The sequence below is a fragment of the Octodon degus genome, unplaced genomic scaffold (assembly GCF_000260255.1).
Source record: "Octodon degus isolate 3935 unplaced genomic scaffold, OctDeg1.0 scaffold00100, whole genome shotgun sequence".
Taxonomy (NCBI): domain Eukaryota; kingdom Metazoa; phylum Chordata; class Mammalia; order Rodentia; family Octodontidae; genus Octodon; species Octodon degus.
Window position 1 is genome coordinate 9319926 of NW_004524676.1, and position 27736 is coordinate 9347661.

The 27736-nt window shown below is 40.7% G+C and overlaps 1 protein-coding gene across 1 annotated transcript in view; it reads left to right on the forward strand.

The window, feature by feature from the left end:
* Iars (isoleucyl-tRNA synthetase) overlaps window positions 1–27736 on the forward strand; it is a 76963-nt gene that overhangs the window by 10394 nt on the left and 38833 nt on the right. Inside the window, exons 6-20 of the mRNA XM_004638672.2 lie at window positions 1472–1589; window positions 2425–2572; window positions 5064–5151; window positions 5420–5480; window positions 7971–8066; window positions 10146–10268; window positions 11866–11957; window positions 12859–12957; window positions 13724–13850; window positions 14868–14941; window positions 17360–17554; window positions 19754–19840; window positions 22253–22336; window positions 23809–23953; window positions 25555–25675. Of these exons, the coding sequence (XP_004638729.1) occupies window positions 1472–1589; window positions 2425–2572; window positions 5064–5151; window positions 5420–5480; window positions 7971–8066; window positions 10146–10268; window positions 11866–11957; window positions 12859–12957; window positions 13724–13850; window positions 14868–14941; window positions 17360–17554; window positions 19754–19840; window positions 22253–22336; window positions 23809–23953; window positions 25555–25675 (1658 nt within the window). The remainder of the gene's footprint in view (window positions 1–1471; window positions 1590–2424; window positions 2573–5063; window positions 5152–5419; window positions 5481–7970; window positions 8067–10145; window positions 10269–11865; window positions 11958–12858; window positions 12958–13723; window positions 13851–14867; window positions 14942–17359; window positions 17555–19753; window positions 19841–22252; window positions 22337–23808; window positions 23954–25554; window positions 25676–27736) is intronic.

Genomic DNA, 27736 nt, shown 5'->3' on the forward strand with positions numbered 1-27736 from the left:
GTGGTGCTGGGGGATTGAACCGTGGTCCCTGGGCTTTGCTAAGCTTGTTCTAAGTAGGTGCTTTAGACCACTGAGCCATCTCACCAGCCCCCTGATTGCTTTGTTGAAGCAGCCACTTAAAGAACTGAGCTAAGGGGCAGGCCCTGGTGATATTCTTAAGAATGATAATATTATTGGTGGTGATGTTAGATTGAGTTGATACTTTGGAATATACCTGGAATTGTGTAAAGTAACTGCACAGAAGTTTTCCCAGAGTCCTGCCCATTGGGTTAGTATTCTATGTGAGGTCAAAGGAAGTGGTTGGGATTTGTCTTGAGACTGCACAGCCAGTTGAATGGCTTTTCGGTTTAAAACTGAATCTTAGTATATCAGTTCTGATATTCTTTCTCTGTTGTGAATGTCTTTTATCAAAAGCTATTTTTAAAATTTTACTTCAACTTTGGAAATTCATTTTGAAACAGTCATCTTTTAGCTTTCTCTGAAGGCTCAAGGGTACTGTGAAGAAACACATTTTCTTAGTTTCTGTGTTGCCAAAACAGGGAAAGGAAACAAGTGATCAGTTTGGGGTGACTCTTACTATTGATGTGCTGGGGTCTGGGAACGCTTAGCTACATGTGCATCCAAGGGAAACCATAGTAGTCAAACAAACTGACACACCAGTGGACAGGAAAGCTAGAAGAGCTAAGAGGCTGCTCACATGTTCTCCAAAGTAGCTCCTGAAGAGCTGACCTTGTGCTGTGTCGCCAGCACAGGACAGGCTTCACCCCCAAGAGACCCAGTACCTTCTTCTGGGTGAAATATCCTCCCCCGACCCTCCCCGTATGTCCAGTAAACTCCTTAGAATTCCCTGGATAAAAAGCTTAAATGATCAGAAAGTTTTTGATTAACTACGAGAGAGGTATCTGATCCTAACCCCAATCGTGTATAGTTTTAAATTTCTGTTCTTAAACTGCCAATTATGATGAATTTGAACAGTACACCAGAAAGCTTTTTTTTTTTTTTTTTGCAGAACTGGGGATTGAACTCAGGCCCTTGCTCTTCTCAGGCAAGCGGTTATTCTACTGAGCTATCTCCCTGGCCCTAGAAAGCTATTTAAAGGAAAACTGTGCATCCTTAACATGTTGGTGAAAGTATATTTTTTAACATCTTTGGAAATATGTTAAGTGTGTATACTGACCAGCACAGATTTCTATCATTGGTTCCTTATTCTATAATACATTCTGTTGGATGCTTTTCTTTATATTATATTAGGAACATCTTGCCATGTGAAGAGATGATAGCATTTTTTCAGTGTTTCTATAATGACTCATCATACTGATCTGTTGGAATTTACTAGCAAGTCTCCAAATAAATCTTTTTTCACTTCTCAGGCACACAGAAATTCTGAATAGAAAATGATATAAATGTTTGCATGGTGTGAAATAGAATTTTGTTGTTACATAATTAAAACTCCCATCTGTTAACTTGGCAGGTGGGTGTTCAAACAACTATATGATAAAGGCCTTGTTTATCGAGGTGTGAAAGTCATGCCCTACTCCACCGCTTGTAACACTCCACTTTCCAACTTTGAGGCACACCAGAATTATAAGGTATGTGAAATGCTGAATCATACCCCACAGCACTGAGTTATATGCCTGGAGGATGAATTGTTGTGATCACGGTGCTATAGTTCCATGTGGATTGTCAACCTGGGGGCATCTATCACGTGCTGAGCCACATCCCTGGCTCTTTTATTTTGAGACAAGATCTCACTAAATTGAAGTTTATGTAACTGTTTTTGGTTAATTTGTGTTAGAAAATGATCTTGTTAGCTTGGAGCTATCTACTTTTAAATTTTTGACCTTTCATGTTAAGATTTAGACTTAGAGCCAGTCTTCTATTTAGTGAGCTAAAATAATGATTGGCTTACTACCACTTCAAGACATAATGTTTCAGTATAATTATTTGTAATATTATATGGGAAAATGTAACTTTTCCAAAACAATTATCAACATTACTAATTCCTCTTGATATATTACTTTACAAAGTCCTCCAATATGTTAAAACATTTTTATATTTTCTGGATTCTGTATGTGTGCTTGTGTGAATGTAGTACTTAGGATTGAACATTCATGCTAAGCTTACTGAGTTGCCCAGACTTTCCTCAAACTTGTGATCTTCTTCCTGAGTCCCCCACCCCACTGCCAGGAATATAAACATGTACCACCAAGCTCAGCTATTTCTGACTTCTGAGTCATTTATTTAAGTACTGAAAATTTTTGATGTGGAATTTCTTGCTTTATATTTTTTAATAAATGTGGCAAAATATAAATGATTTATAAGAGCTCATTTCATCTTAAAATATGCATTGTAGTACTCATTAAATCAATTTTTTAATTTCATGTGTATTACGGATATGTAAAACAGTGCCTCTTTTCATTTCAGGATGTTCAGGATCCTTCAGTATTTGTAGCTTTCCCTTTGGAAGAAGATGAAAATATATCTTTGGTTGCTTGGACAACCACTCCCTGGACTCTACCTAGTAATCTTGCTGTCTGCGTTAATCCAGATATGCAATATGTAAAGATTAAAGGTAAGTTTGAGGCTGATTACATGTCCTCAGAATGGGTAAGATAATTTTATTTGGGGTAAATTGTGAAAACTTACATATTGTTTTTAAAGTCTTCCACAAGAATATTACTCAATCTGAAAAATAAGACCTTTTATTTCTGATTTTAAAATAATAAACAAAATAGTACTGAGATTTTTTTTTTTTTTAAAGTACAATTTCATTATAACTTCCAGTTTGTAGGGTAACACTTCATTCCCTTGTTACAGATGAATCCAGGATTCAGAGATAGGCCATTATGTCGTTGTTGGCATTGATGCCAGGACCTGAGGACTTTGAGCCTCTCAGATATGTCCTGGTAGAGTTATCATTGTCTTGACCAGGTCCTTCCATAGAGATTTATATATAAAAAAAGAAGGTTGGTATTTTGTGAACAAAGATAGCTATGGGTCTGTATTGTTAATGGGAAGGGAAAAGAAAATAAAAACGAGAAAAACCCATTGCCAGAGAAAACTGCTGTGGTATAGCTGCTGTGGAGAACGGTTTGGGCATTTCATCAGAAAGTTGAACATGGAATCATGGACATGTACCAACTCCCTACAGGGAATTTAATCATCACGTACTGCAAACATATAATAAAAATTAGGCCAAAATTTTTTTAAAGGAAATTATGATTCACGCTACAACTTCTTGAACCAGTATGCAAATAAGCCAGTTAGCAAGGACTGATCTATAGGATTCTGCTGATCTGAAATATCCAGACCTGTCAAATCAGAGAGAAAAAAAGTACAATGTTGGTTGACTGGGAGGGGAGAGATACTGTTTCATTGACACAGTGTTGCACTTTCTGATGACTATGTTACAACATTGTTAATGCCACTTAAAAATGGTTGAAATTAGCTTTTATAAAATAAACGATAGTTAACTGGACTCACTAACTCATGCTGACAAGGAAGAAGTTTGAGAAGTAAATTGGAGAGCAGAGGAGGTCAGAAGGAAGATTTCATTATTTGATTCTCCTAGTGGATGAAGAACTAGGTGTCTGTGACTGCTTCTCTGGGCCACATGTGATCCCATCTGTGTAGTTTTCCTGAGTTATGGGCCACTAGACATTCATGTGACCTGGCAGGTTGAGGGACCGTGATTTCAAATACATTATCCCACTGCTCCATAGCACTCTTGAGGTCAAGGGTGGGAAGTGGCATTATTTATAACAGTTTTTCAGTGAATTGCAAAAGTCTTTGTAATGATCCATAGATTCCATTTCCCTTGGCTGCTTTTCCTTTCTGTATTTTTTTATGGTGCTGCGAATCAAACCCAGGGCCTCAGAAAAGGATAAGCATGCATTCTACCCTGGACCCATTTTTTTTTTTTTTACTGTGAACTGAATATAGGAGATAGACTGTGGTAAATTCTAGTGTGTTCCAACTTTACATTGGGCTAGATTTTTGTAGGGAAATTTTTTTTTTTTGGCAGAACCGGGGATTGAACTCAGGCCCTTGTGCTTGCCAAGGAAGTGCTTATTCCACTGAGCCATCTCCCCCGCCCTTTGTAGGGAAATTTTTAAGTGTCAAATTTTAAATGTTTATCCGTTTCCTCTAGCTCTGGTATTCCTAAGCTAATATAGGAATACAGATTCATATATTGTCTCAATTGTATAATAATAGAATTGTTAAACAATTTAAATACATATTAGTTTGTTAGAAACAATTCATATCTCCATTAAATGGAGTCCAGTAGGACTATGTAAAAAAATAATGATCTGTATGTATATGGAAAGATGTTTACAGTATATTTTGTGAATGTAAGATATAAAACTATGGAATATTACTTTAAAATTGTTTTTAAAATAAAAGGAAATCACATATACTCATGTTAATTTGTTATGTATGTAAAGAAAATTATCTGAAACACACCCAATTGAGACTATATTAGAAAGGCTGAGGTCACAAGGGATTTTTACTTTGTCAGCTACTTGGTTTATTAATATTGTGGCATTTGGGGCTGGTGAGATAGCCAAGTGGTCTAAAGCGCCTGCTTAGGCAAGCATGAAGGGACCTTGGTTCGACCCCCAGCACAACATGCCATGCCAGCCCCACCCCCAGGGTGGGCTGAGCTGACCACAAAAAAGAAAAAAAATAATAAAAGAAACATTTTTTAAAATGAAATAAAATAACTTATAAAAAAAATTGTGGCATTTGTTGTTGGTTTTGTGGTGCTAGGATCAGATCCAAGATATCATGCATGATGTACCATACCCTACAAGCAGGCTGTACTTCCAGCCCCACTGTTACAGTTTTTAGACATTGACAGAATTGCCCAGATAAGCATGCAGTGGATATGACTCGGCTGCATAACTGCTTTAGATGCCTATGTCTTTGCTCCTTTGTGAGGCCTGGGCACACTACATGCAAGTGATACAAGATCTCCTCACAGCAAGTGTGCCTGCCTCCTGCATATCTAGTTCAGCCATTCTGAATATCACTGAGATCCACTTTTTTCCTTGTTCTCATAGATTTTGCCAGAGGAAAATTGTTCATTTTAATGGAAGCCAGGTTATCAGCCCTCTATAAGTTGGAGAGTGACTATGAGATCCTTGAAAGGTGATTATTCAAATAGTTAATATGTGTGTGTGTGTGTGTGTGTGTCTGTATGTCTTTAGTTTTAAAAAGAATCAAGGTTCGTTATCTTAGCACTATATTATTCAAGTTGAGTTTTTAGTACTGAGTATGGTCAGATCACATGTTCCTACATTCATGACAGAGCAATAAACCAAGGACATGGTGATTTGTTGTTATAGCTTCATTTCTCTGAAATTTATTTTATTTTTTTTTTAGCTTACTTGTTGGTTTTCCATTATCTTTATTCCAGATTTCCTGGTGTCTATCTCAAAGGCAAGAAATACAAGCCCTTGTTCGACTATTTTCTGAAGGTAAGCCCAGGTGCAGGGGCTCAATGCATCCACATGCATTTTTCTGATACCTGGAGAAAAGTTCTAAGTTGAATTCACATTGTCTTATTATGTCATTCATATGAGCAGCCTGAATCCAAGTCTGCATTAATATTAGCAAAGTTAAATTGTGTTGAGAATCACAGAGCTGTTTTACATGATTTTCATTTTCTGGCACTGGAGAATACCCAACTGTAGTTGCATAACCCCACAAATACCACCACCACCTCGGTCAGTTCTCTTTTTTGGGGGATCGGTTCTTAATTAAAACTCTTAGAATAAGGTAATGAGTAACATTCTCAGGCCTGGCTTTCTAGGCCATTTAGAAATGTTAATGAGGTAGACATTTATCATTTATGTCAGGTTGGGGATATAGTTCAGTGGCACAGCACCTGCCTGGCAGGCTCAAGGTCATGAGCTCAAGTCCCTGTACCCCCAGTTTTTTTTATTTTTTTTATTTTTTGGTCACAGCCTAGGGCAGACTATGTGCTGACCCCAGTTGTTCCTGTTGAGTGTGGGCTGAAGTTGGTTGATGCCAGTGACCTGTTATTTGGGCCCTATCCAGTGTGTCTGTCATCTCTATTCACTTTTCTCACTGTTTTCCCACAGTTTCTGTCTCCTACTTAATGGCTTTTGGCTTCTTTCTTTTTTGCTGCCTAACATTTCTGTGTGCTCTATCTTGGTTCTGTCTCTTCTGCCAGCATTTATGAGGAGTCTTTATCTTTCTTGCCAGCACACCTGATGCCTAACCACTTCTCCAAACTGGCCCTTTCTTTTCCTGCCTTCCTAGATTTTTATGTTTTCTTCCATTTTTGAATATTCTTAATGGTCTGGAGATATAGCTCAGCAGCATAAGCACCTGCTTGGCAAGCGCATGGTCTTGAGTTTGAATCCTGATACCAAACAAATAAACCACCTCTTGTCTCTACTGGGCACAAACCGTCTTTTGAGTCTGAATGTAGTTGCCATCTGAAACAAGCCTCCTTGCTTCTTCTTGTCCTGTATTTTTTTGTATATCCTAACATTTCTTATTTAAAACCTCTTTCCCTAGTTAGTGGCTATTTACCCAAGTCACTGTTAAGAACTGAGGAAAGCTTGACCCTCAGAAAAGAACACACAGACCTACTAGAAAGGAACTTCAGCTTAAGTCAGAGGCCTGTCTGTAATGTGTGCTCCAAACCTATTGAATTAGATTGCACAATATCTGCTTATTAAATAAATTTCTGAAATGTCTTAGGCTTTCAGGGAAAAATTAGGCTGATACTACCAATTGCTTCCCTGGGGACAGAATCACCTAAGGTTTAACAAATACACAAACTCTGAGATGCTAAGTGAAGCTGTGGTATACATGTTGCTCGAGGGGCGGCACTGTGTCTCTCAGTGGCAGAGAGGGTGGGCCTGTTGTGATAGATCCTGGGACACAGTGATGGCTTTCTTAGTCTACCTAGAACCCCGCAGGGCTCTCTGTGTATGCATCAGACAGTGGGAACCCTGTGTGAAAGAACTATGAAGAGGTGTTCCTGCCCCAAGTTTAAACTATCACATGGAACCTTCCAAAATGCTTGAAGGTGATTTGGATTATGGTTGTTGAAAATTCAGTTATTCCTCAAGTTTTATTGTACATGCTTAAGCAGGGTGCTGTGATGGAAACAGCATTGTGTTACTTGGAACCAGATGACCTTGCCTCAGATCCAGCCTTCATTGCTGTAGTGGCATGATTTCGAAAAGTCATTCATCTGTATCCTGAATTTGCTCATTTAAGATATTTTTAAAATTGTGAGAATATTTGTAAAGTATATGAAAAATAACATTTTTCATGGAACTATAGGAGTTAAGTATGAAGGTCATTCATGAAAATACTTTATATCAATGCAGAGAGGTAGGACAGCTCAGGGCCAGTTTGTCTGAAACAAAGGATGTGTGAAAGAACTATGAAGAGGTGAAGGTGGGTGTTCTTGCATTCTGTGTATTAGCCTGATGGTATCCTGCTGCAAAGAAAATCAAATTAAGTACTTTTTCCTTTAATTCTTACTATGGGTAGATACTTGTAGAACTTGCAACTCTGGTTTCTCTATTGGTTCCTAGGAGGTTTACCTTTTATGACTAAACAGCTTCAGCTAGGTGGAAAGAAAAGTACATGCAGCAGAGGAAAATAAACCAGGAAGTGAATGATTTATGAGCCACATTTTTTTCCCATTATATCATTACTTCATACTAGAGTAAGAGTAGACTTGGAATAGCTAGTGAGAAAGCCCAGTTAGGCTGCCAAAAGAAGTTTGAAATTTTCATGTGCATGTCTTAGTAATTATGTCATTTATACATGGTGACCCATTATGCAAGAAAATGTTGTATTCACTCAATTTCTTTCCATTTTTCTATTTCTAAAAATAATTTTACGTGATAAAGTTTTTTCAGGCTATCTTTGATTCAGTAGTGCTTTATCTTTGATGCCCACCTGCCTTAATTTTACAGTATAAAGAGAATGGCGCTTTCAGTGTGCTCGTCGACAACTATGTGAAGGAGGAAGAAGGCACAGGGATCGTGCACCAGGCTCCTTACTTCGGAGCTGTGAGTAATAATCTTGCAAACCTGTTTATGAGAAGTAAATGTCAGTGGCCACTTTTCCTGGACTGCTGAGTCATGGGCCTGATCAAGCTTCTTGGTCTCATTTGGACCATAGACTCAGACCCTTTTCTGGCTTACTGGCATATAATATTTAAGTATGTTGATCCAATTCACCCTGAGTTGATCTGGAAACAGTGTGTCAAATTATGGTCTATTGCTAGGTATCTAGTAAATTTTAAAAGGCCAAGACCTATTCTGTCTTCATTCATCCATGTGTGATTTATATGTGGTAAATTTCTCTCTTTGGAGCATGCAGTTTACCATTGTCCAAGAATAGTTTTTATGATGGAGTATCTCTTTTAGTGATTGATATGGATGGATAGATAGATAGATAGATAGATAGATAGATCTATATAGATATAGAGATACAGATATAGATATAGATATGCATGCTTTCCAGTAAACCAGTCCCCACCTTAAATCTGTAGCTGTGAGAATTTAATTGAACAGTGTACCTGGATGTACAGTGCTTCACACTCTTAGGAGTGAGAGTTCCGCATAGGCATTGCAGCTGGGATGCAGGGATCACCTACAGACCCCTGGGGCTCATCGTCTTGCCAGTGAAAGGACTTGGGCATGTGACCTTGTTCTGTGGGCAGGAAACTAGCTATCTTCATTAATCTTTTTGCTTTCATGCCTAATCTGTGCAGAGGCTTTTATTATGGAATTCTTTAAACATTAACAGGAGGAAATAGTACAGTAAATCTTTATATAGAGGTAATCCAACTGCACTTCTAGAAGGTACTTCAAATTCAAAAGTTTTGCTGTAATAATAAAAGAAAACATCTTGGTTTGTAGATTTTCCTTTTTAGATGACCATAGTTCTCAGTAACTATAAATATATATAGCTGACCTAAATGCTGCACACTGAGGTAGTTCTCTGAAGCCTTTAACACCATGCGTAAACATTTCTGAGACACCTTCCTTCCAGTGCTCTTTCCTTATCAGGCGGCACAGGATATGGTCCCTTCCCAGAATATGTGTCATTTTGTTGAGCATCACCTGTTGTACCTACATTTGGGGACTGCTGCTGCCTCCTCACTGTGAAAGTGTCTGCTTCATTCTCAATACCGCTACTTAGCTGGGTGTTTTCCTGTTTGTCCATGAATTCCATCCCCCATGCCTCCAGGCAGGTCAGCGCAGCCACAGGTGATTACAACTACAGGAAGAAGCTTGCCAGCTTTCCAGCCTGACTCTTTAATTCAGATTTAGACAGCAGAGCAACTGTCAAGGACCACAGATTCTGAAACCCCTGCAGCTTCCCAGCCAAGTTCTTTGTGTCTTAGCTCTGTCACGTGTGAAATGGAAATCGGTGCTGGTTTGCACAAGGGGAGTGCCCGGTGAGACTGAGGACCATGCCTCTACCTCCCATGCAGCAGCACTGAGACGGTGAAGAAGGCGAGTGTGCTGAAGAGCCCAGAACACTAGCAGACACAGAGATCTAGCTTCAGACCCTTTCCCCATCTGTTCTTGAAACACCGTGTTGTAACCCAGGGAAGCTATGCCATTGGAGACCTGGGGTTTTTGGGTTTTTTTTGATAAGTTGAATGCCTTGAAGTCAGATCACTGTGGTCATCCTGCGGGCTGTGCTTTTATAGGACACCAACCTGTGCGTACATTAAACATATTGTGGTACTAAACAGGTTGTGCCTGATGCCTGGGTGGACTCCTGGTTTGCAGGTGTGCGTGAATGCTGCTGTGATAAATCAAATTTGATTTCATTTCAGCTTTTTGTTGATTAAGCATTCATTTGTTTCATCTGTCTTCTCACATGGAGAGGAGGGTCTGTGAAATAATGGTTGGGAAGCCCAAGCTAGACAGTATAATCCCTAGCCTAGGTATGTAAGACTCTTAACTAAAATGGTGGTTGAATCACCAGTTACGCTGAAGAAAGAGAAAGGGAAGAAGGGATGAATATTGAAACCTTGTCTTGTAAATCTGTTATTTGTGCTTTCCCCCTTTCACACACCCACACGTAGAATATTTTCTTCTGTCTCTCTCTTTTCCTTTGTCTTTTCCCAGGATGACTTCCGCGTCTGTATGGACTTCAACATTATTCAGAAAGACTCACCCCCTATTTGCCCTGTAGATGCTTCAGGCTGTTTCACGGCAGAAGTGACACATTTTACAGGACAGTATGTGAAGGTCTGTAGTATTTGTGACTTAGAAGGGTGTTAGTCTCATCATGCTTAGAAAAATCAAAGCAAGGCTCATCCTGTCAGCTACATTCAGAGGACTTAGTATCTATCTCAGTGACTCGGAGGACTTGGTATCTCTATCTTAGTGGCAGCAAACCTAGGGCTCACAGATTATTTTTCTTTTGAGACAAATGATACTAACATGTGAGATGTTTTTTCTAAACTAAAACCTCAAGGGCCGGCCAGATAGCTCAGAGGATTAAAGTGCCTGCTTAGGCAGACAGACACAGGGACAGTGGTTCAATCCCCGCTGTGCTGTGCCAGCCTTTCCCCCGGAGCATGCTGAGACTGCGATTGAGATTGGGCATGGTGGCACACTTCTGTAATCCCAGCCCTTGGACAGCTGAAAACAGGAGAATCACCATGAGTCTGATCTGTATAGTGAAACCCTGTAGACCCTTTACTAAATACATTTAAAAAAATTAAAAGCGCTGGGGAAATAGCTCAGTAGAATAAGTGCTTGCCTGGCAAGCACAAGGACCTGAGTTCAATCCCTGGTTCTGAAAAAAAAAAGCTTCTTTTGGGCCAGGGAGATGGCACAATAGAATAAGCACTTCCCTGGCAAGTGCAAGGGTCTGAGTTCAATCCTAGGTTCCGCAAAAAAAAAAAAAAAAATTAAAATTAAAAATAAAACCTCAGTTTCCCATTTTAATTATAGTGTTGGCACTTTGTGAAGAATAAGTGGATTTGGGGTTGCTATTTGGGCATTTGTCTCTAAAAGGCTTACTTTCCATCACTGATCTAGAGGAAGCATACTTTAAATTCAGGGATAGGAATTAGGAAAATTGAGCTGTGATTTGTACCTTATGAAGCATCTTTGTAATCATTTCAAAATTTCACTACTTTAAATGTTATGTGATATGCTTAAAAAGTATCATCCTGTATCCAGCTACTAGGGAGGGTGTTGAGATCAGCCTGAGGAACATAATAAATTTTAAGTCCTGAAAGTGCTTAAGTACATCAAGTCCCTGACCTCAGAACAAGATCCATTCTAGGAAAATTGTTCATAAGTCAGATTCATTTGTAAGCGAGTAAAGTGACTCTTATACAGTATACCTATAAAAGTTTAGAACTGAAATATGTGTCAAGTGGACAGGTTTTTTTGGGGGGTTGGTACTGGGAGTTAATAGCTAAAAATGGACAGGTTTGGGGGGTGTTGGTATTGGGAGTCAAACTCAGGACATTGTGCTTGCCAGGCAGTAATTTGTTCCACTGAACTCTATCCATAGCTGGAAAATTTTTGATGACATGGTATGTGTGCCTTTTATTCATAATAACATGTCAGATTTTAGTAATATATTGTTACTGAGCAGAATAGAATTTACCTATGGTACTGGGAATTGAACCCAGGATTACTGCAATGAGACGTATCCCCAGCCCTTTTTGTTTTTGAGACAGCTTGCCATGGTGAGACCCGAACTTGTATTGCTCTAATCTCAGTGCTAGGATTAAAGGTGTAGACTACTACACCCAGCTAGGATGTGTTAATGGCTAAATATTTTTTCTTTTTTTCACCCCCACTCCAAATACTTACTTTTTAACAGGATGCTGACAAACATATCATCAGGACCTTGAAGGAACAGGGCCGACTTGTTGCCACCAGCACCTTCACTCACAGCTATCCTTTCTGCTGGAGGTGAGAGGAAATGAAGCCTCTGTTGTAGCTGCAACTTCGGATTTGTGTGTGCCTGTGCCTTTGTATTTTGTGGTTCCATCCCATGGGTAGCCTGAAGAGTTAGCATCTTAGTATATCCGCAGCTGAGACACTAAATCTGATACCCATAGCTTAAGGAAAGAGGTTTATTTTGGCTCACAGATAACAGTCCATGGTTGGCTACCTCCAAGGCAGAAATAGCTTTCTGGAAGGGGCAGGCAGAGGAAGGCATAGTGGCCAGGAAACAGTAAAGGGAAGAGCTGAGCAAAGAGATCTCTCTGTCCTTGTGTCTTCCCCATTGACTCCCCTCCTCTTGTCAGGGCTCATCACTGAACAGCAAGTCAGTTATGAGCCCATCACTGAGGACTAAGCCACCGATGAATGCAGCACACTCATGGTCCCATCACCATCCCAAATCCCTGCCTGTGAGCACATGAAGTTTTGGGGACACATTCTTGATCTAAACTGCAGCAGCATTTGGAAACTGCGCACAAGGACAGAAATTGAGTCCCCGAACATTACATTTCATCCACCAATGTCTGTTTTTCTCATACAAACCTGAGGAAACAGACAACTTTATGCATTGATAAAATTCCTAAAAATGAAATAAGAGAGCAGCTTCCCAAAGATGTACAGTACCCATGATGTGGACTTCGCAGTATCGTATCTTAGGCAGCTGTCATCAGAACTACATTTTTCTTCCTAGTCCTTTTTTTTCCATTGGCTTTTGGCTTTCACGCTCTCTTGAGGGAGAGGACCAATCATGGAGATTTAGACATTTGTAGCTATGATAAAAAATAAGTATTAGCAGAAGGCCAAGTAACTGTCTGGCCCTGGGCCTAGGAGTGTCTGACCCTCTGCGCGTGTGATTCTCCCTCCCCAGGTCGGACACGCCCCTCATTTACAAAGCAGTGCCCAGCTGGTTTGTTCGGGTGGAGCACATGGTGGACCGTTTACTCAGGAACAACGACCTGTGCTACTGGTGAGTGGGGAGATCTTTCTGCATACTGTCCTTTGTAGGTAAGTAATATGGCCTGCACTTCCCCAAATTATTTATGTTTCCAAATTATAATTATAGTAGCAAATTTTATTTTAATAGTTGTCAGTTTCATATGCTAACAGTAATATTAAATAATAGAAGTAATGTCTTTAGGATAAAGCTTACAAGGGAGCATTTTTCTTTTTAAACAACCAGCGAAAATGAGCACCTACCATTACATGACTGCAGATGGAGTGACTTCAGAACATATCTGATTGTATAACTGCTCCAGACTCTGTTAACCTTCATAACACTTTTTCAGGAAAAACACTTAAGGCTATATCCTCAAGAACCGTAGGTACTTCATGTACTTTGCATGCTTGCTGAGTACCTAAAGTAGATGAAGGACCTGTCCTTGGCTTTAGGAATAAGTCCCAGGCACAAGCCTCTGCCTTCTGTAGCTGATACCTGACTCACAGGTGATACAGCACCTGTACGATCCAGCAGTATCATTTCTACCTGTGGCTTCAAAGCACAGACTTCAACATTTCAGAATGTCTTTCGCTAAGAGTTCAGATTTTACTTATTTCCCGTGAAGACCCAACTAAGCCTAAATTATTCCCTTCTCCAAGAAGATGTGCTCTTAGCAGCAAATACATTTCTGAAGCATGTGGGCAACAAAACATTACATGAACACTTCTGCAGATGTAATGACAGTGCTGACTTACGAGTGTTCTGATGTCATCAGCCCTGTAATCATTTCTATCAGGGTGCCAGAGTTTGTGCGAGAAAAGCGGTTTGGAAACTGGCTGAGAGATGCACGTGACTGGGCCATCTCCAGAAACAGATACTGGGGCACGCCGATCCCACTGTGGGTCAGTGACGACTTTGAGGAGGTGAGGCATGGTGTAGGTCCTTCGCTTTTGGGATGAACTTTTGCTGAAGTAGTTCTTGCCTTGGGAGTACGATGGAAAAGAATTTTCTCAATTTTTTTCTTTACCTATTCAGTGTTTTCTTCATTTCTTCCTAGAATTATGGTATGAAGTAAGAATCTAAGTTATAGCAGTAAAAAGTTTTAAGATTCAGTTGATCATACAGATAATGAAAAGAAAAAATGAGAAACAAATGTACCATTGTATTTCAGCCCTTTAACTTCCAGAACTAACCTTGTAGGCAAGTGGATGGCGTGGAGGAAGCAAAGACACAGATTTCCATGGCAGAACCCTCCCTCCAGTGCAGAGGGCATGAGATCAGTGATCAGCAGGAGTGCTCCAGGGTTGGATAAACTTCCTGTACAACCTGAGGCATTAGTGAAATAGCTAAATCAGAAGATGTTCTAGGACTGCATGGCAAGGGCAAGGAAAGAGAGAGGCCAAGCATACTCTGGGTAACAGAGCCACACCAGCCTTTCTTTGCTGGGGTGGCTACTGCAAGATGGTTCTCCCCCTTCTTACCTCTGAGACCAGAATGTGGCTTTTCAAGAGAGATATAAGCCACAGTGGTAACTACCTGTTAGCCTAGAATGGTGTACTAATGAGCTTTAAAAAGAATATTAAGCCAGGCCTGTGGCATCTGTATTATCCCTGTACTCGGTAAACTGGAGCAGGAGGATTGCCATGAGTTTAAGGCCAGCTTCAGCTATGTAGTTCAAGGCCAATCTGAATTATGGAGACCCTGACTCAAATCACCAAAAAAAGAGTATTAAGGGGGAAGGGCAGAAAAGTTAAAAGAATGAAGATGTGCTATGTATGTGTACCAACTCCTTGTAATTATATACTGTAAGCACATATTAATAAAGGTATACAAATATACAACCAACAGTTTTTCAAGCTAAACATGAATGCTATATAAGTTAACTCAGTGTGACTTCTTTGGCTATAAGTTCTCCTGCTTTTATCTTTTGTTTTTGACAGATAGTTTGCGTTGGCTCTGTGGCAGAACTTGAAGAACTGTCAGGAGCAAAGATCTCAGATCTCCACAGAGAGAGGTCAGTTTCTGAGTGTTTGATTCACTTGAGTCATAAAATCCTTCTGTTACGAGATCATCTCTGGCAAATTACAGAGCTGCATGTAGAAAGCACTGGTTTGTGAATGACTTTGTTTTTTTTTTTCTTTTACATACTTTTAAAAAAATTTTTATTAGCATGTATTTCCAATACATAATGACTGCATTCACTATAGGGGATTGGTACATGTACATGACACATTTCAGTTCTTCCTCGCACCCTCCTACCACTCCCTTTATTTTTCCAGCATCTGTTCATTTATTTTATAAGACCTTAAAAAGTTAGTCATCACATATACGGATTGAAAACCAGACTAATAGGCCGAAGAACAGATAAAACATGTAAGAAAATTGTACTAAGTCAAGGTACATTTTTAGATACATTATCTGGTACATTAGCTTTTTTCCCCTCTCCTTTTACCTGTTAACCTGTCTTTTAATTCATATACATAAATATAGTTGTATGTGATATGTATATACATATATATGTGTATATGTATATTTTACATATATATCTATGTATGTATGTATAGCTTTTTTATGTAAGAAATATGTATAACTTTTTATATAAGAGAAACCATGCAATATTTAAGCTTGTGTGTCTGAGTTACTTAACATAATTTCAAGGTGAATCTATTTTCCTACAAATGACTTTATCCTTCTTTTTGACAGGGTATATGAATACGTTTTCTTTATCCATTCATCTGTTCATGGACATGTAGGCTGCTTCCAAGATTTAGCTATTATGAATTGTGCTGCTGTAAACATGGGCATATGTACATCACTGCAGTGTGGTGTCTTTAACCCTTTAGGGAAGCTACCTAGAAAGGTATCTGGTTCAAATGGAGTTTATGTTTTTAAGTTTTTTGAGGAACTGCTTTATTGATTCCCAAAGTGATCATATCAGCTTACTAGCCCACCAGCAGTAGAGAAGAGTTCCTTTTTCCCTACAGACCCATCAGCATTTGCTCTTGGTTACTTGGGGCTGGCCTTGAACTCACAGCCATCTTTATGCCTCAGCCTCCCACGTACTGTGATTACAGGGATGGACCACCAAATTCAGCCTTGATTTTGTGATGGTAGCTACTCTTAACGGAGTGAGGTTGAATCTCAGTTTTCCTTTAATTTGCTTTCTTTAAATGGTCAGCAATGTTAAATATATTCATGTATTTATTGTCCATTTATATTTCTTCAGTTCATTTATATTTCTTTAGTTGTGTAAAGTGCCTTCTTGAGCAAAATCAGTCAGGGACAAGGGACTGTAGTTCAATCCCCAGCACCACATGCCGCACGAGACCCACCCTTAAGGCAGCCTGAGCCAGCCAAAAAAAAAATCCTTCTAAAGAGGCTGCATAGGCAGGTGCAGGGACTGGGGTTCAGTCCCCATGTGCCTTGGTGCCAGTCCTGCTCCAAGCGCATGCTGAGACAGCATTGAGACTGGGCATGTTGTTACACACCTGTAATCCCAGTGCTTGGGAGGCTGCAAACAAGAGGATCACTATGAGCCCCATCTGTGTAGTGAGATCCTGTAGATCCTGTACTAAATACATTTTTTTAAAAATTTCATATATTCTAGCTATTAGTTCTTTGTGTGAGAAGTAGCTGGCAAAAATTTTTCCCTGTTCTTTCTCTTCACTCTGTTGATGATTTCCTTTGCTAAGCAGTGAATTACTTTATTGATTCATGGTAGGATGAGAGTATCCTCCCTTCAGTGAAACAGCAGGTAAGTTTGGTGTATGACCCTTCAAACTGGGGACTCCTCTTGCTCTTGGAAAGCATTTGAGAACTGCAAGTACTCCTATTTGCACATGTACATTTAGTCTTGCATCCTTAAGCCATGGAATATGTCCTGGAAATGCATCATCAGGTGATCTTGTCATTTTGCAAAAATCTAGTGTTCTCCCCCACACCTAGCTGGTCTCTGCTGTCACTCAGGGTGTGCTCCTGATATAGTCAGAGGTGGAAGCACAAGCAGTAGGTGGATCCTGGTAGCAAAACATCACACAATGGTATACAACAAACCTTTTTTGTAAGTAGGAGTACATTCTAAAACAGAAATTATAATAAACTAGTTACACATCAGTTATCAAGTATTATGCACTGTATGTAATTGTGTGTGCTACACTTTTGCACAATTTATAGCTTAAGTTTGCTTACACCACCATTACCACAAGTATGAGTGATGCATTGTGCTACCTTATAACCTGCTGGAATAGGTATGACTATTTCTGCATGATAGAAAGTTTTTAGCTCTATTCCAATGTTATGGCCACCATTGTATATGCAGTTGTATGACACATGACTGTGATATCTTAAGAGGGCCTTTCATTTCCTGTTGGCAGTTAAACTAGAAGTTCTGTTATACTTACAATTAATAGAAGTGGCAACTCTTGTTTGGTAGCATTGACCACCTGACCATTCCATCACGCCGTGGGAAGAGTCCATTGCGACGCATCTCTGAGGTGTTTGATTGCTGGTTTGAAAGTGGTAGCATGCCCTACGCCCAGGTTCACTATCCATTTGAAAACAAGAGGGAGTTTGAGGATGCGTTTCCTGCAGACTTCATTGGTGAAGGCATTGACCAAACCAGAGGATGGTATGTCCCTTTGTTCTTTAAATGCTGGGTTCACTTTTATATTAAACAACTATTTGGCTGAGTGCCTGCCATGTATCTGCTGGGTGCTGTGGTTATACCACACACTACAAGCGCTGTTTCTGCCCTAATCCCCTCAGCATGCACACTATAACCTACCTTTGTTTTGTGCAGGATTTCTCACTGTAGTAGGTTCATAGTGTTAATATTTAAATTATTTCACTAACATTTTGTAATATATATAAGTTGAAAATTGAAGTAATACAAAATACTTAATGTGTTCAAATTATTTACTCAAATACTTAATGAATATTTACAACAAAACTATAAATAGGTTGAATGCTAAGAATTTGGGAAGTAGTTAGAAATGTGCTTAGGTATTCATTCTAGCCCTAAAAATGAGCATTCTAGGGCTGGGGATGTAGCTCAGTGGCACAGTACCTACCTGACAAATACAAGATTCTGAGTTCAATTCCTAGTACCAAAATAAACAAATAAAATAAAAGTGAGCATTCTGCAACATCCAGATATACAAATATGTGGGAAGTTTTGGCAGTGATTTTATCTGGTGCCTGACTTAGCAGTGCCCACAGCTTTATAATGGAAAAGGGGGAGGTACCTTTTTATGGGTGGGCTTTCTTTACTGTGTGATAAAGTTTCAGTAAGAGCATGCACAGGGGACTTTTGATGTCATTTTCTGTCTTTTTAGTTTTTGTTAGTCATTGTCAAAGTCCTTGTGTGAGTCCCTGCTGCCCACTTTCCCTTTTTTCAAACCTGGGCTGCCTCTTGAGGACCAGGAATCCTTCCTGCCCTTCTTTAGAACTAAAAGGCTATTTGCAGACAGGAGTTTGTACTCCATTGGCATCTGGGCTCATCAGTTCGTATTCTTTGATGTTCCTAGAATTCGGGCTCAAATCAGGGTGGTAAGAGGGCATTATGCATGATACAGTAGGGTAGGTCAGTGTCATGAGACTATCACCTCATCACAGGAGCAAGTCAAAGTGGCACATGAGTGTTACCCCTGGACAGTAAAGGGATGTGAGAGTTCTGTTGAGGAAAAAGTTCAGTAGCTACACATAAATAAGATGTATGTTAACCATCCAGCAGAAAAGTATAAAAACGAAGTAGAAGAAGTAAAGCCACAGTGTTACGTTGAGCTATAGAGGACTCAGGTCAACAATTTCTGACATTGCCAGTCAAGCAGAAGACCCAATACTATTATGGACTACTGGACTCTTTTAGAATACTTTGCTGAGTTTACATACCTATAATATTCAAATAACAGAACTAAACAAAAAAGGGGATACAGATGAACGTCCATTTTGTATCTGTGTATTCAAAGTGGTTAGGATAGATATATAGTTACATTCGCTTAATGAATAGAGGGATTTGTTCTAATGGTGTTTGTAAATAGGATATCATGTCCGCATCTTGTACAGCAATTAACCACTAGGAAGGATGTATGCAGTGTGTTAATTATTGAAACTGTCCTACCAATTTGGTTTGAAACTGTCTCATTGCTATTTGTTTCTCAATAAAATTATGGAAAAAAAAATTTTTTTTAAAAGATGTATGGTGTCAGAACCAGAAACATGTTCTCTTTTTTTCCACTTATGTGTTTGATACAGGGTCTCACTATGCAGCTCAGACTTGTAGTGATCCTCCTATTTCCAGTCTCCCCAGCGCTGGGATTTCAGGCATGTGCCACCATACCTGGACTCAGTTGCCAACTCAACGCGCCCCAGGGGCAGGGCTAGCACGGCACATGGGACTGGGCATGGAACCCTGATCCCTGCGCTAACCAAAGCAGGCGCTTATTCTGCTGAGCTATCTTGCTGGCCCATGAAGGCATTTTCGATGTTATCAATGTCTACATTTTCCTTTTGTTACGAGTGTTCAACTTTCTCCACGTGATTCGGATATGTAATCAAAACTAAGAACCATAGCTTTATGTGATTATTAAAAAACAGAATGTATTGAAAATGGAAATTCAGTCCAAGCTGGGCATGCTGATGCATGCCTGTAATCCTAGTACTTGGGAGGCTGAGGCAGAAGAATTGTGAGCTTGAGGCCAGCCTAAACTGCATAGTGAGACCCTGTCTAAAAAAAAAAAAAGAAAAAAAAAAATTCAGACAAGTGAGTAAACATATTTTTCCTGTGTGCGATTCCTTTTCTGTTTTCACTGAAGTGTTATGTTTTCAGGTTTTACACCCTGCTGGTCCTGGCCACAGCTCTCTTTGGACAACCGCCTTTTAAGAACGTGATTGTGAATGGACTCATCCTGGCGAGGCAGGTGCTCTCCTCCCAAGTAACTAGTTCCAGTGCCTGTGCCCTTTGTTCCCACCCCCACGAACTCTGGCTTACAAAGCAGCATGTTTTGGTTGGGCCTTGCTGTATTTTCTCTCTGAATATAGGGTTTTAGGAACATGGAGTGCCAGCTGTAGTACCTTTCTCGCCCCTCTGCTATCAGATTTCCTGCTATTCTTCCCATTCATTGATACTGCTGACCTGTGGTCCTCTCCCACCTTTCACTTTGTGCTTTCCTAAGGAGGAAGAGTACATTGAGCCAGGGCTCACAGAGGAGAAACAAGGGGTGCACTCTTGATTGTTTTGTTAGTATCACTAGTAATGAATAAGTTGGTATTATGAGAACTACTTCTGCTTACAGGTCTTTCTTAATCTGTACTGCAGTCCTGAAATGGGGGGGGTGAGGTGGGTTGGTCATCTTGTGTGTTTGTGTGTGGTACTGAGGAGTGAATCCAAGATTTTCACACTGGATTACATTCCCAGCTCTTTCTTGGTTTTCTGTTTGGAGACAGAATCTTGTTAAGTCACTTAAGTTACCTGTGCCGCCTTCTCCCTTCTCCACCTGTCAGTGTGAGGGGGTTATAGGGATGCACCAACAGGCCAGCTCTTACGATCTTAACACGTGAGGAAAGGAAGCTCTGGGTTCTGGAGGTCAGTAAGGCCAGGCGCAGTGCTAATGAGAACCACAGCAGGCCAGGGATTCTGCCTCCCAATGAGTACTTGTTGTGTCTTAGTATTAATGGGAACTGTTGCTTTTCATTGTTTCCATGATCTCTCATCATAAGAATAAAAAGAAAACTTAAAAAACATGGTTCCAAAAAAAAAAAAAGTGGTTCCCCAAAAGGGCTGGCCAGATAGCTCAGTCGACTAAAGCACCTGCCATGGCAGGCAGAGCGTGGCAGCCAAGGTTCAGTCCCGGGCGTGCCGTGCTGGTCCCGCCCCTGGGGCATGCTGAGACATTTCTTGAGACTGGGTGTGGTGGCGCATGCCTGTAATCCCGGTGCTTGGTAGGCTGAAAACAGGAAAATCACTGAGTCGGATGTACGTGGTGAGACCCTGTAGATCCTGTACTAAAATTTTTTTAAAAAGGAGGGAGGTGCTGAGAAGATAGCTCAATTGAAATAGCTCTTGGCGCAAGGGCCTGAGTTCAATCCCCAGCTCCACAAAAAACCAAAACAGTGATTCCCCTATACAGGCAGCTAAATCCCTGCCTTACACACTGTATGAGGAAGGACCATACCCACGATCAGTGTGGGTGTACCCCAGGCCCTGTTGGGCACAAAGAGGTGTCCTCGGAACTGTTTGAAATGGGGCTCTGATTATGTGATTTTGATAATGGGGAATTTCACAGTATAAGAAAATTAAAGAAACTTGTTGAAGGTCATAAAGCAACATAGTCATAAATTTGAGAGTGCTTTTCTTATTGTTCTTTTCTGAGACATGGTCTTTATAATTCAGGCTGACCTTAAACTCAGTGTGTAGCCCAGGCTGCACTTGAACTCACAGCATCCTCTTGCTTCAGCCTCCCAAGTTCTGGAATTACAGGCCTGTGCCACCACACTCGGCTCTCTCTGATGTTCTTGATAACTACATCCCTTCCCATCCTTCCACCTTTATTCTCAATCCCCAACAACCACTAATCTGCTCTCAATGTCTGTAACTTCATTATCTCAAGAATTTTTTTTTTTTTTTTTTTTTTTTTGGTGGAACTGGGGATTGAACTCAGGCCCTTGCGCTTGCCAGGGAAGCGCTTATTCCACTGAGCCATCTCCCCAGCCCCTCAAGAATTTTATGTAAATAGAATCAACATCTAATATCAGAGGATTGGCTTTTTAGTCAGCATAATTTGGAAGTTTGAAGTTGTGTGTTCTTTTTCAATACTTAGTAGTGTTTCACAATAAGGAAATGCCATAGTTTGGCTTTCCACCTGTTTGAGTTTTACTGACCCATGAGTGAAACCCAGCGCCTCTCTCATCTTCCCCTGCTCCCACCTCTTAAAGGCCGTCCTAGTTGATTTGAGTATTTGGCGCTTGCTTATGAATAAAAATGCTACAAACTCTCATATACAGTTATATAGGTGGCTATAAGCTTTCATTTCTCTGGGATAGGTTTCTAAATATTTTCATGGATTTATCATAGTACTCAAAAAGATTTTTTGAGGCCAGGGATGTAGCTCTCGAGTATAGTGTTTACCTGGCACACCCAAAACCCTGAATTTGGTCTTCAACACCACAAAAAAAGAAAAGTTCAGAAGTATCAACAAAACAACCTTAATGTTATATAATTACTGCTTCTATTTGTACTAAACATATTTTTATTTGTGAATTTATATCCATATAAGGATCAACAGTGGTATTTATTTATTTATTTGACATCTACCTTTTATTTTACAAGTGATGGCCAAAAAATGAGCAAACGAAAAAAGAATTATCCAGATCCAGTCTCAGTCATCCAAAAGTATGGTGCTGATGCCCTCAGGTATAGTAGTAGTAGTTTGTCTTTTTTGTTGTTGTTGTTGTTTGGTTTCTTTTTCTTTTTGTTATTTTTTATAAGCATCTCCCACCCTACTAGTCACAATTCTTAGATTTGGTTTTTATGCTTTTAAATATGGGTCTTTGTTGCATGAAAAGTTCTACTGATGTATTTGATTTTAAACTCCCTTAATAGTTTTCTAAATAGTAAAGTTGTTTTTTATTAAGTTTATTAGTACATTTTGCTTTATTCATATTGGTACTTTTTTATTTATTTTATTTTATTTTATTTATTTATGTGGGGGGGGCAGCTCAGCCCACCAGGGGGCAGGGCTGGCTGGCATGTGGTGCTGAGGGATTGAACTGCGGTCCCTGTGCTTTGCTAAGTTTGTTCTAAGTAGGTGCTTTAGACGACTGAGCCATCTCACCAGCCCCCATATTGGTACATTTTAGGTATACATAGTATTCATGTGCATCATAGGGACTTAGTACCTGTGAGTAAAGCTGTTTTTACATTCCAGGTCTTGGGCTGGGGAGATGGCTCAGTAGAATAAGTGCTTGCCTGGCAAGCACAAGGTCCTGAGTTCAATCCCCGGTACCATAAAAAATTAATGCCAGGTCTTTTTGACAAAGAGGACACCTGTTTTGGATGTCATGAACCATATAAGGCCTCCCCAGTGTAGTTGCAGGTTGCCCCCTGCCTTGCTTTTCTTCTGAATTCCTTGTTTTGGTAGCATTAAAATTCTATGCTATTTTATTTTGCACTTATGGAACCACGTGAGCAATTGGTGTGCAAGAACAAATTGGAGTTTAATCCTGAAGTGTTGAGAAAGTGTCACAGAAGTTTGAGCTGGTATTTGAAATAGTCATAATTATGCAGTCACTTCTCATGTTGAAAGGGACCTAAAGATGTCACAGTATTCCATTGATAAGACTCATGACCATCTACCTTTTTGTGGTACTGTGTGACTCGGGGGGCACTTTAAGGTTGTGTTTCTGGACTCTGTTATCTGTCAGACTCATTCCTGCTGCTGTCAGCCTTTGAGGCCGGAACGTTCTGTATGGTAAGGCCATCTGGTAGGATGTGGAGCAGCAAGCACTCTTGGTCTTTGCCACCCAGGTGTGGGAATCTGCAGTCTGTGGAAGCTGTTCACGGATATCTGTGGGCACACGGGGTAGGGGTGGGCAGTGTCCACAGGAGAGAAGGGGTGCTTGCTGAGGATCAGGCCAACCTTTTTCTTATTCTTAATGCAGTGCCATGTTTTGGTTTTGGGTTACATGGTATACCCCTTGATGTTTGCTGGAGCTCATACACAAAGTAAGAGCTTCATGAGTTTGAAATTGACCATTCAGCAAGTATTAATCTTATCCCCTTTTGTAGAACAGTGTGGATTTTAGTCTTGCTCTCTCTCGAAATGTCAAGTAGGAATATTTGATTTACTATCTACATAACTTTGCTGAGTGTATTTTCTCTCCCAGGTTATATCTGATCAATTCTCCTGTGGTAAGAGCAGAAAACCTCCGCTTTAAGGAGGAGGGTGTGCGGGATGTCCTTAAGGATGTGTTGCTTCCATGGTACAATGCATACCGGTTCTTCACACAGAACATCCTAAGACTCGAGAAGGTAAGGTACAGCCCACTGAGGCTACGTGCATGCTAAGAGGTGGAGTTTGGTGTGGGATCTCAGGGTCATTTTTTTCTGCTCTCTTGATGTGGGAGCAGCCCGGGCTGTGCGGAGGCTAGATGCAGGTGTGGCAGGTGTCCAAGTTCTATATGGGACACAGACCTTGATTGTGGAAGAAGAGTTCTGTGCTGTAGTTATTTCTTTAGCCAGTTCTCGATGCCAGGGATACCGTATTGGCTGAGACACCCTTCCCCTCATGGGAAGACTATGGAATGAGTCCCTGGTGAAGGGCAGAGTGAGGGTGTGACTGGCCACTTGAGAGACAGGTTAGGGAATGCTAGTGGGTTGAACCTCAGAATGACAGCGGATGGAAGGTGGTCAGGATAAAAAAAACATCAGTTGTTCTCTGTGCGCATGCCCTCCAGAGCGATTCCGTCTACTCAGGAGGCCCGTCCTGACAGTTCTTTGTCCAGGGCCACTTTCCTGCCCCCGACCTGACCACCTTTAGGCCCTTCACTTCTAGCACGTTTCTGTGCATGCACCCAGTTTGCGATGAGAACCACAAGACTCTTCCTGTTATCTCCAGTACCTGTGAGATAGAAATGCTAGTTGACGCTATTACATGAATGTGTGACTCTTTTCTTCCTTGATTGGACCTGGAAGCTGGCTAGAGTGCTAACAGGTAGATCACTCAAGTTCTGCTGCCTCTAGATGTGGCTCAGGACATTCTGTTAGTGAAGACACATTGTATTTACCTTGAGCTCCCAGCTCATACTTTTCCATTGGAACTGAGAAAGGCATGCAGTTTCCCAGCATTCCCCTCTCTAATTCTGCCATGTCTCCACACCTGGCTCTGTGCCAAGTAGGGACAACAGTCCTTAAACAGGTACACAATGCAAAACTCTGCTTGTGTGAGATTCAGCTCACACCTGCCCCAGCAAGAGGCTGTCTGTACATGGCAAGGGCAGATCTGTGACCATCAGGTGCTTAACTCCAGAGGAGGGCTCGCATCACCACTGATCCACCAGATTCATGGTGCTTCAGTGAGTTGGGTTTGCAGAGCAGGGACTGCTGATATGGACTTTTAGAATAAAGGATGGTTTTTGCAAAGCTAAAAACAGGAAGGTTTTTCTAGGAAAAAAGTCTTAAGCATGTAGTGCTATGATCATTCATACCTGATGGTTTATTTCCTTCCTAGGTTTAACAGATATTTTTGTATCTCCCAATTCATAATGATTCTTTAGTGCAAAGAAATAGTTTTATCCTAAATTTTCTTCATTCTGTTCATAAGACATAATTACTTGAAGACTTAGTGTTCCAGATTAGTGCTTATCAGAAATTAGAATTGCAGGGCCAGGGAGATAGCTCAATAGAATGGGCGCTTGCCTGACAAGTGCAAGGTCCTGAGTTCAATCCCTAGTACTGCAAAAAAATAAAAAAGAAAGAAAGAAAAAGAAATCAGAATTGCCCAAGAGGTACGGGTTTGCTTTTGGGTTTTTGTTGTTGTTGTTGTTTTTGTTGTGTTTTGTTTTTCTTTCAATGTTTGTTTCTCTCATAATAACTTCCTACCATGCATGTGAATTCTTGCTAACTGTTTATAGGAGGAGGGAGTGGAATTCCTCTACAATGAGAATACAATCAGGGAAAGCCCCAACATCACGGATCGGTGGATCCTCTCCTTCATGCAGTCCCTCCTGGGTTTCTTTGAGACTGAAATGGCAGGTGAGTCTCTCTTGCCCCTGAGATTAAAGCCTGTTTCTTTTCTTTTTTATAATTGTCCTTTTGGTACTTAACTTCACTATTCTTTATAAATATAGAAATTACTGAGCAGTAGTAGAATGGCAGATAAGTAATTTTTTGTTTAACCTCTAGCATAGATTTCTTAAGGCTTATTAGTTTTGCAGAGGTGTTTATTTCCAGACCCTGAGGCATCCAATGGCTTCATCCCTCTGAGGCATCCAGTGGCATCCAGTGGCTTCATCCCTCCACAGAGGAGTGCAGACCTTGGCAGTAAATAACCATGAGTTTCAATCTCAGGTCTACCTTTTGGCTCCTATCCAGAGAATCACCTCAAGCCTGTGGATGTTGCATTCATTCATTCATTTCATATTTTCATTATAAAACAGTTCCTGTACATTTTAAAAGAAAGAAAAGATTTGGAATTACAAAAACGAAATAGGCATTTCCCCGTATTTCTGTTGCCAGATAGCAATGAGTTTGCATTTAGATGGAGGTTAACCAAGTAGATTATGTTGTCCTCTTCAGGGTTTGAGATAGACACCTTCCAAGGTCCTGGTGAGAAATTCTAGACACTTCAGATGCTCTGCTACAATGGTCAGGCAGTTGCCTTGCAGCCTAGTAGATAGAAGCAAGGCAGCTATAGTCCTCCACATGTGTGCCCAAGTGAAGTCACCGGTCTTCTTAGCAGGTGTAGCCATCCGTAGCGAGACTGTGGTTCAGCATCCGTTTGGCTGCCAGCACTTGGCTGTCCCTGGAGTAGCCAGTGCACAACAGATGGCCCCAAGGCACTGTGAATTAGGCACCAGACATGTCCACCCAAGCAGACATGGAAGTAGGATTGTGTCTGAGTGAGTTTGAGACAGGCTCCTGGTGAAGGGAATTGCTCGGTAGGATCTCGCCACATTCTTCTTGGACACTTAAGAGTGCCCTCAAGAGCCTGATCTGCCAAGGAACTGGAGATCAGTGGCACGTGCTGAAGGTCATGTGCAGGACACCAGACATTTACAGAGAACAACTGATGACCCATGCTACTCAGTCCTGCTCCCAGTTTTGCCTGCTGTCCCCTGTGTGCCCCCACATCCTCAGCAGCAAGGTGATGAAGAGAGGACGTGCTTCATCCTTTGAGCATTTGTAGTCCTTATTCGTGACCTCAGCAGTAGTTGCTGCCATCTTCTTGCATGCTCATTGAATATGGGGTTCATTTCCTCTGTAAGAAGTGAGACCTGAGCACATCAGTATGAAGAATGTTTGTTTATAACTTGTGTTTGGCTACTGTCTCAATTAAACGGGAGGTGAATGAGAGACTCCATAAAGACAGACTTGCCTCGGAGAAGATTGGCTCAGTGCCTCATGAGTTCCTCAGCAGTCCCTTCAAGTTCTAATTCTTCGAGAAACCTTTTTTCCTACTATCTTTATCTTTCTTTTCCTCAACTGTTTTAATCTTTTGAAAACCTGTTCTATTTTATTCATATACTTTGCCAGATTTTCTCAATACACAATCTACTCTTTAGACTGGTGGGGGTTGTGCTGTGCATTGTGAGTTATAAAATAGTGTTCCTCAGTCCCCCTGCTCAATGGTAGCAGGGCCCCAGGCACACACTCCATAAATTAAGAGAAATAAATGTCTCTGGGCATTACCAAATGTCTTTGGTGGGAGACCTACTGGTGACTGAGAGGTGATGGCCCATGCTGTACTTTTAGCATCAACTGAAACTCTCTGCTCAGTCTTTTAAGGAGGTATGAAGTAGGTGGAAAGAAGCTGGGATCTGTCGGACTTGTGGTACCAGCCCCATGTTTCCCTACTGACTGAAGGTTCAGTTCTCTGTAGGTTGTTTTTGTTTTTTGTTTTGTTTTACTTGCTTGGCCAATATGGATTTGCAACTAGCTCCTGGTGGTTTTACATGCACCTCTAAACACCTGCCCACCGAGTATTTCATCCTCCATAAATGAGGCATTTGTGATTGCTTCATTGTAACTTTTTTTCCATAATTTTATTGATAAACAAATAGCAATGAGACAGTTTCAAACCAAATTGGTAGGACA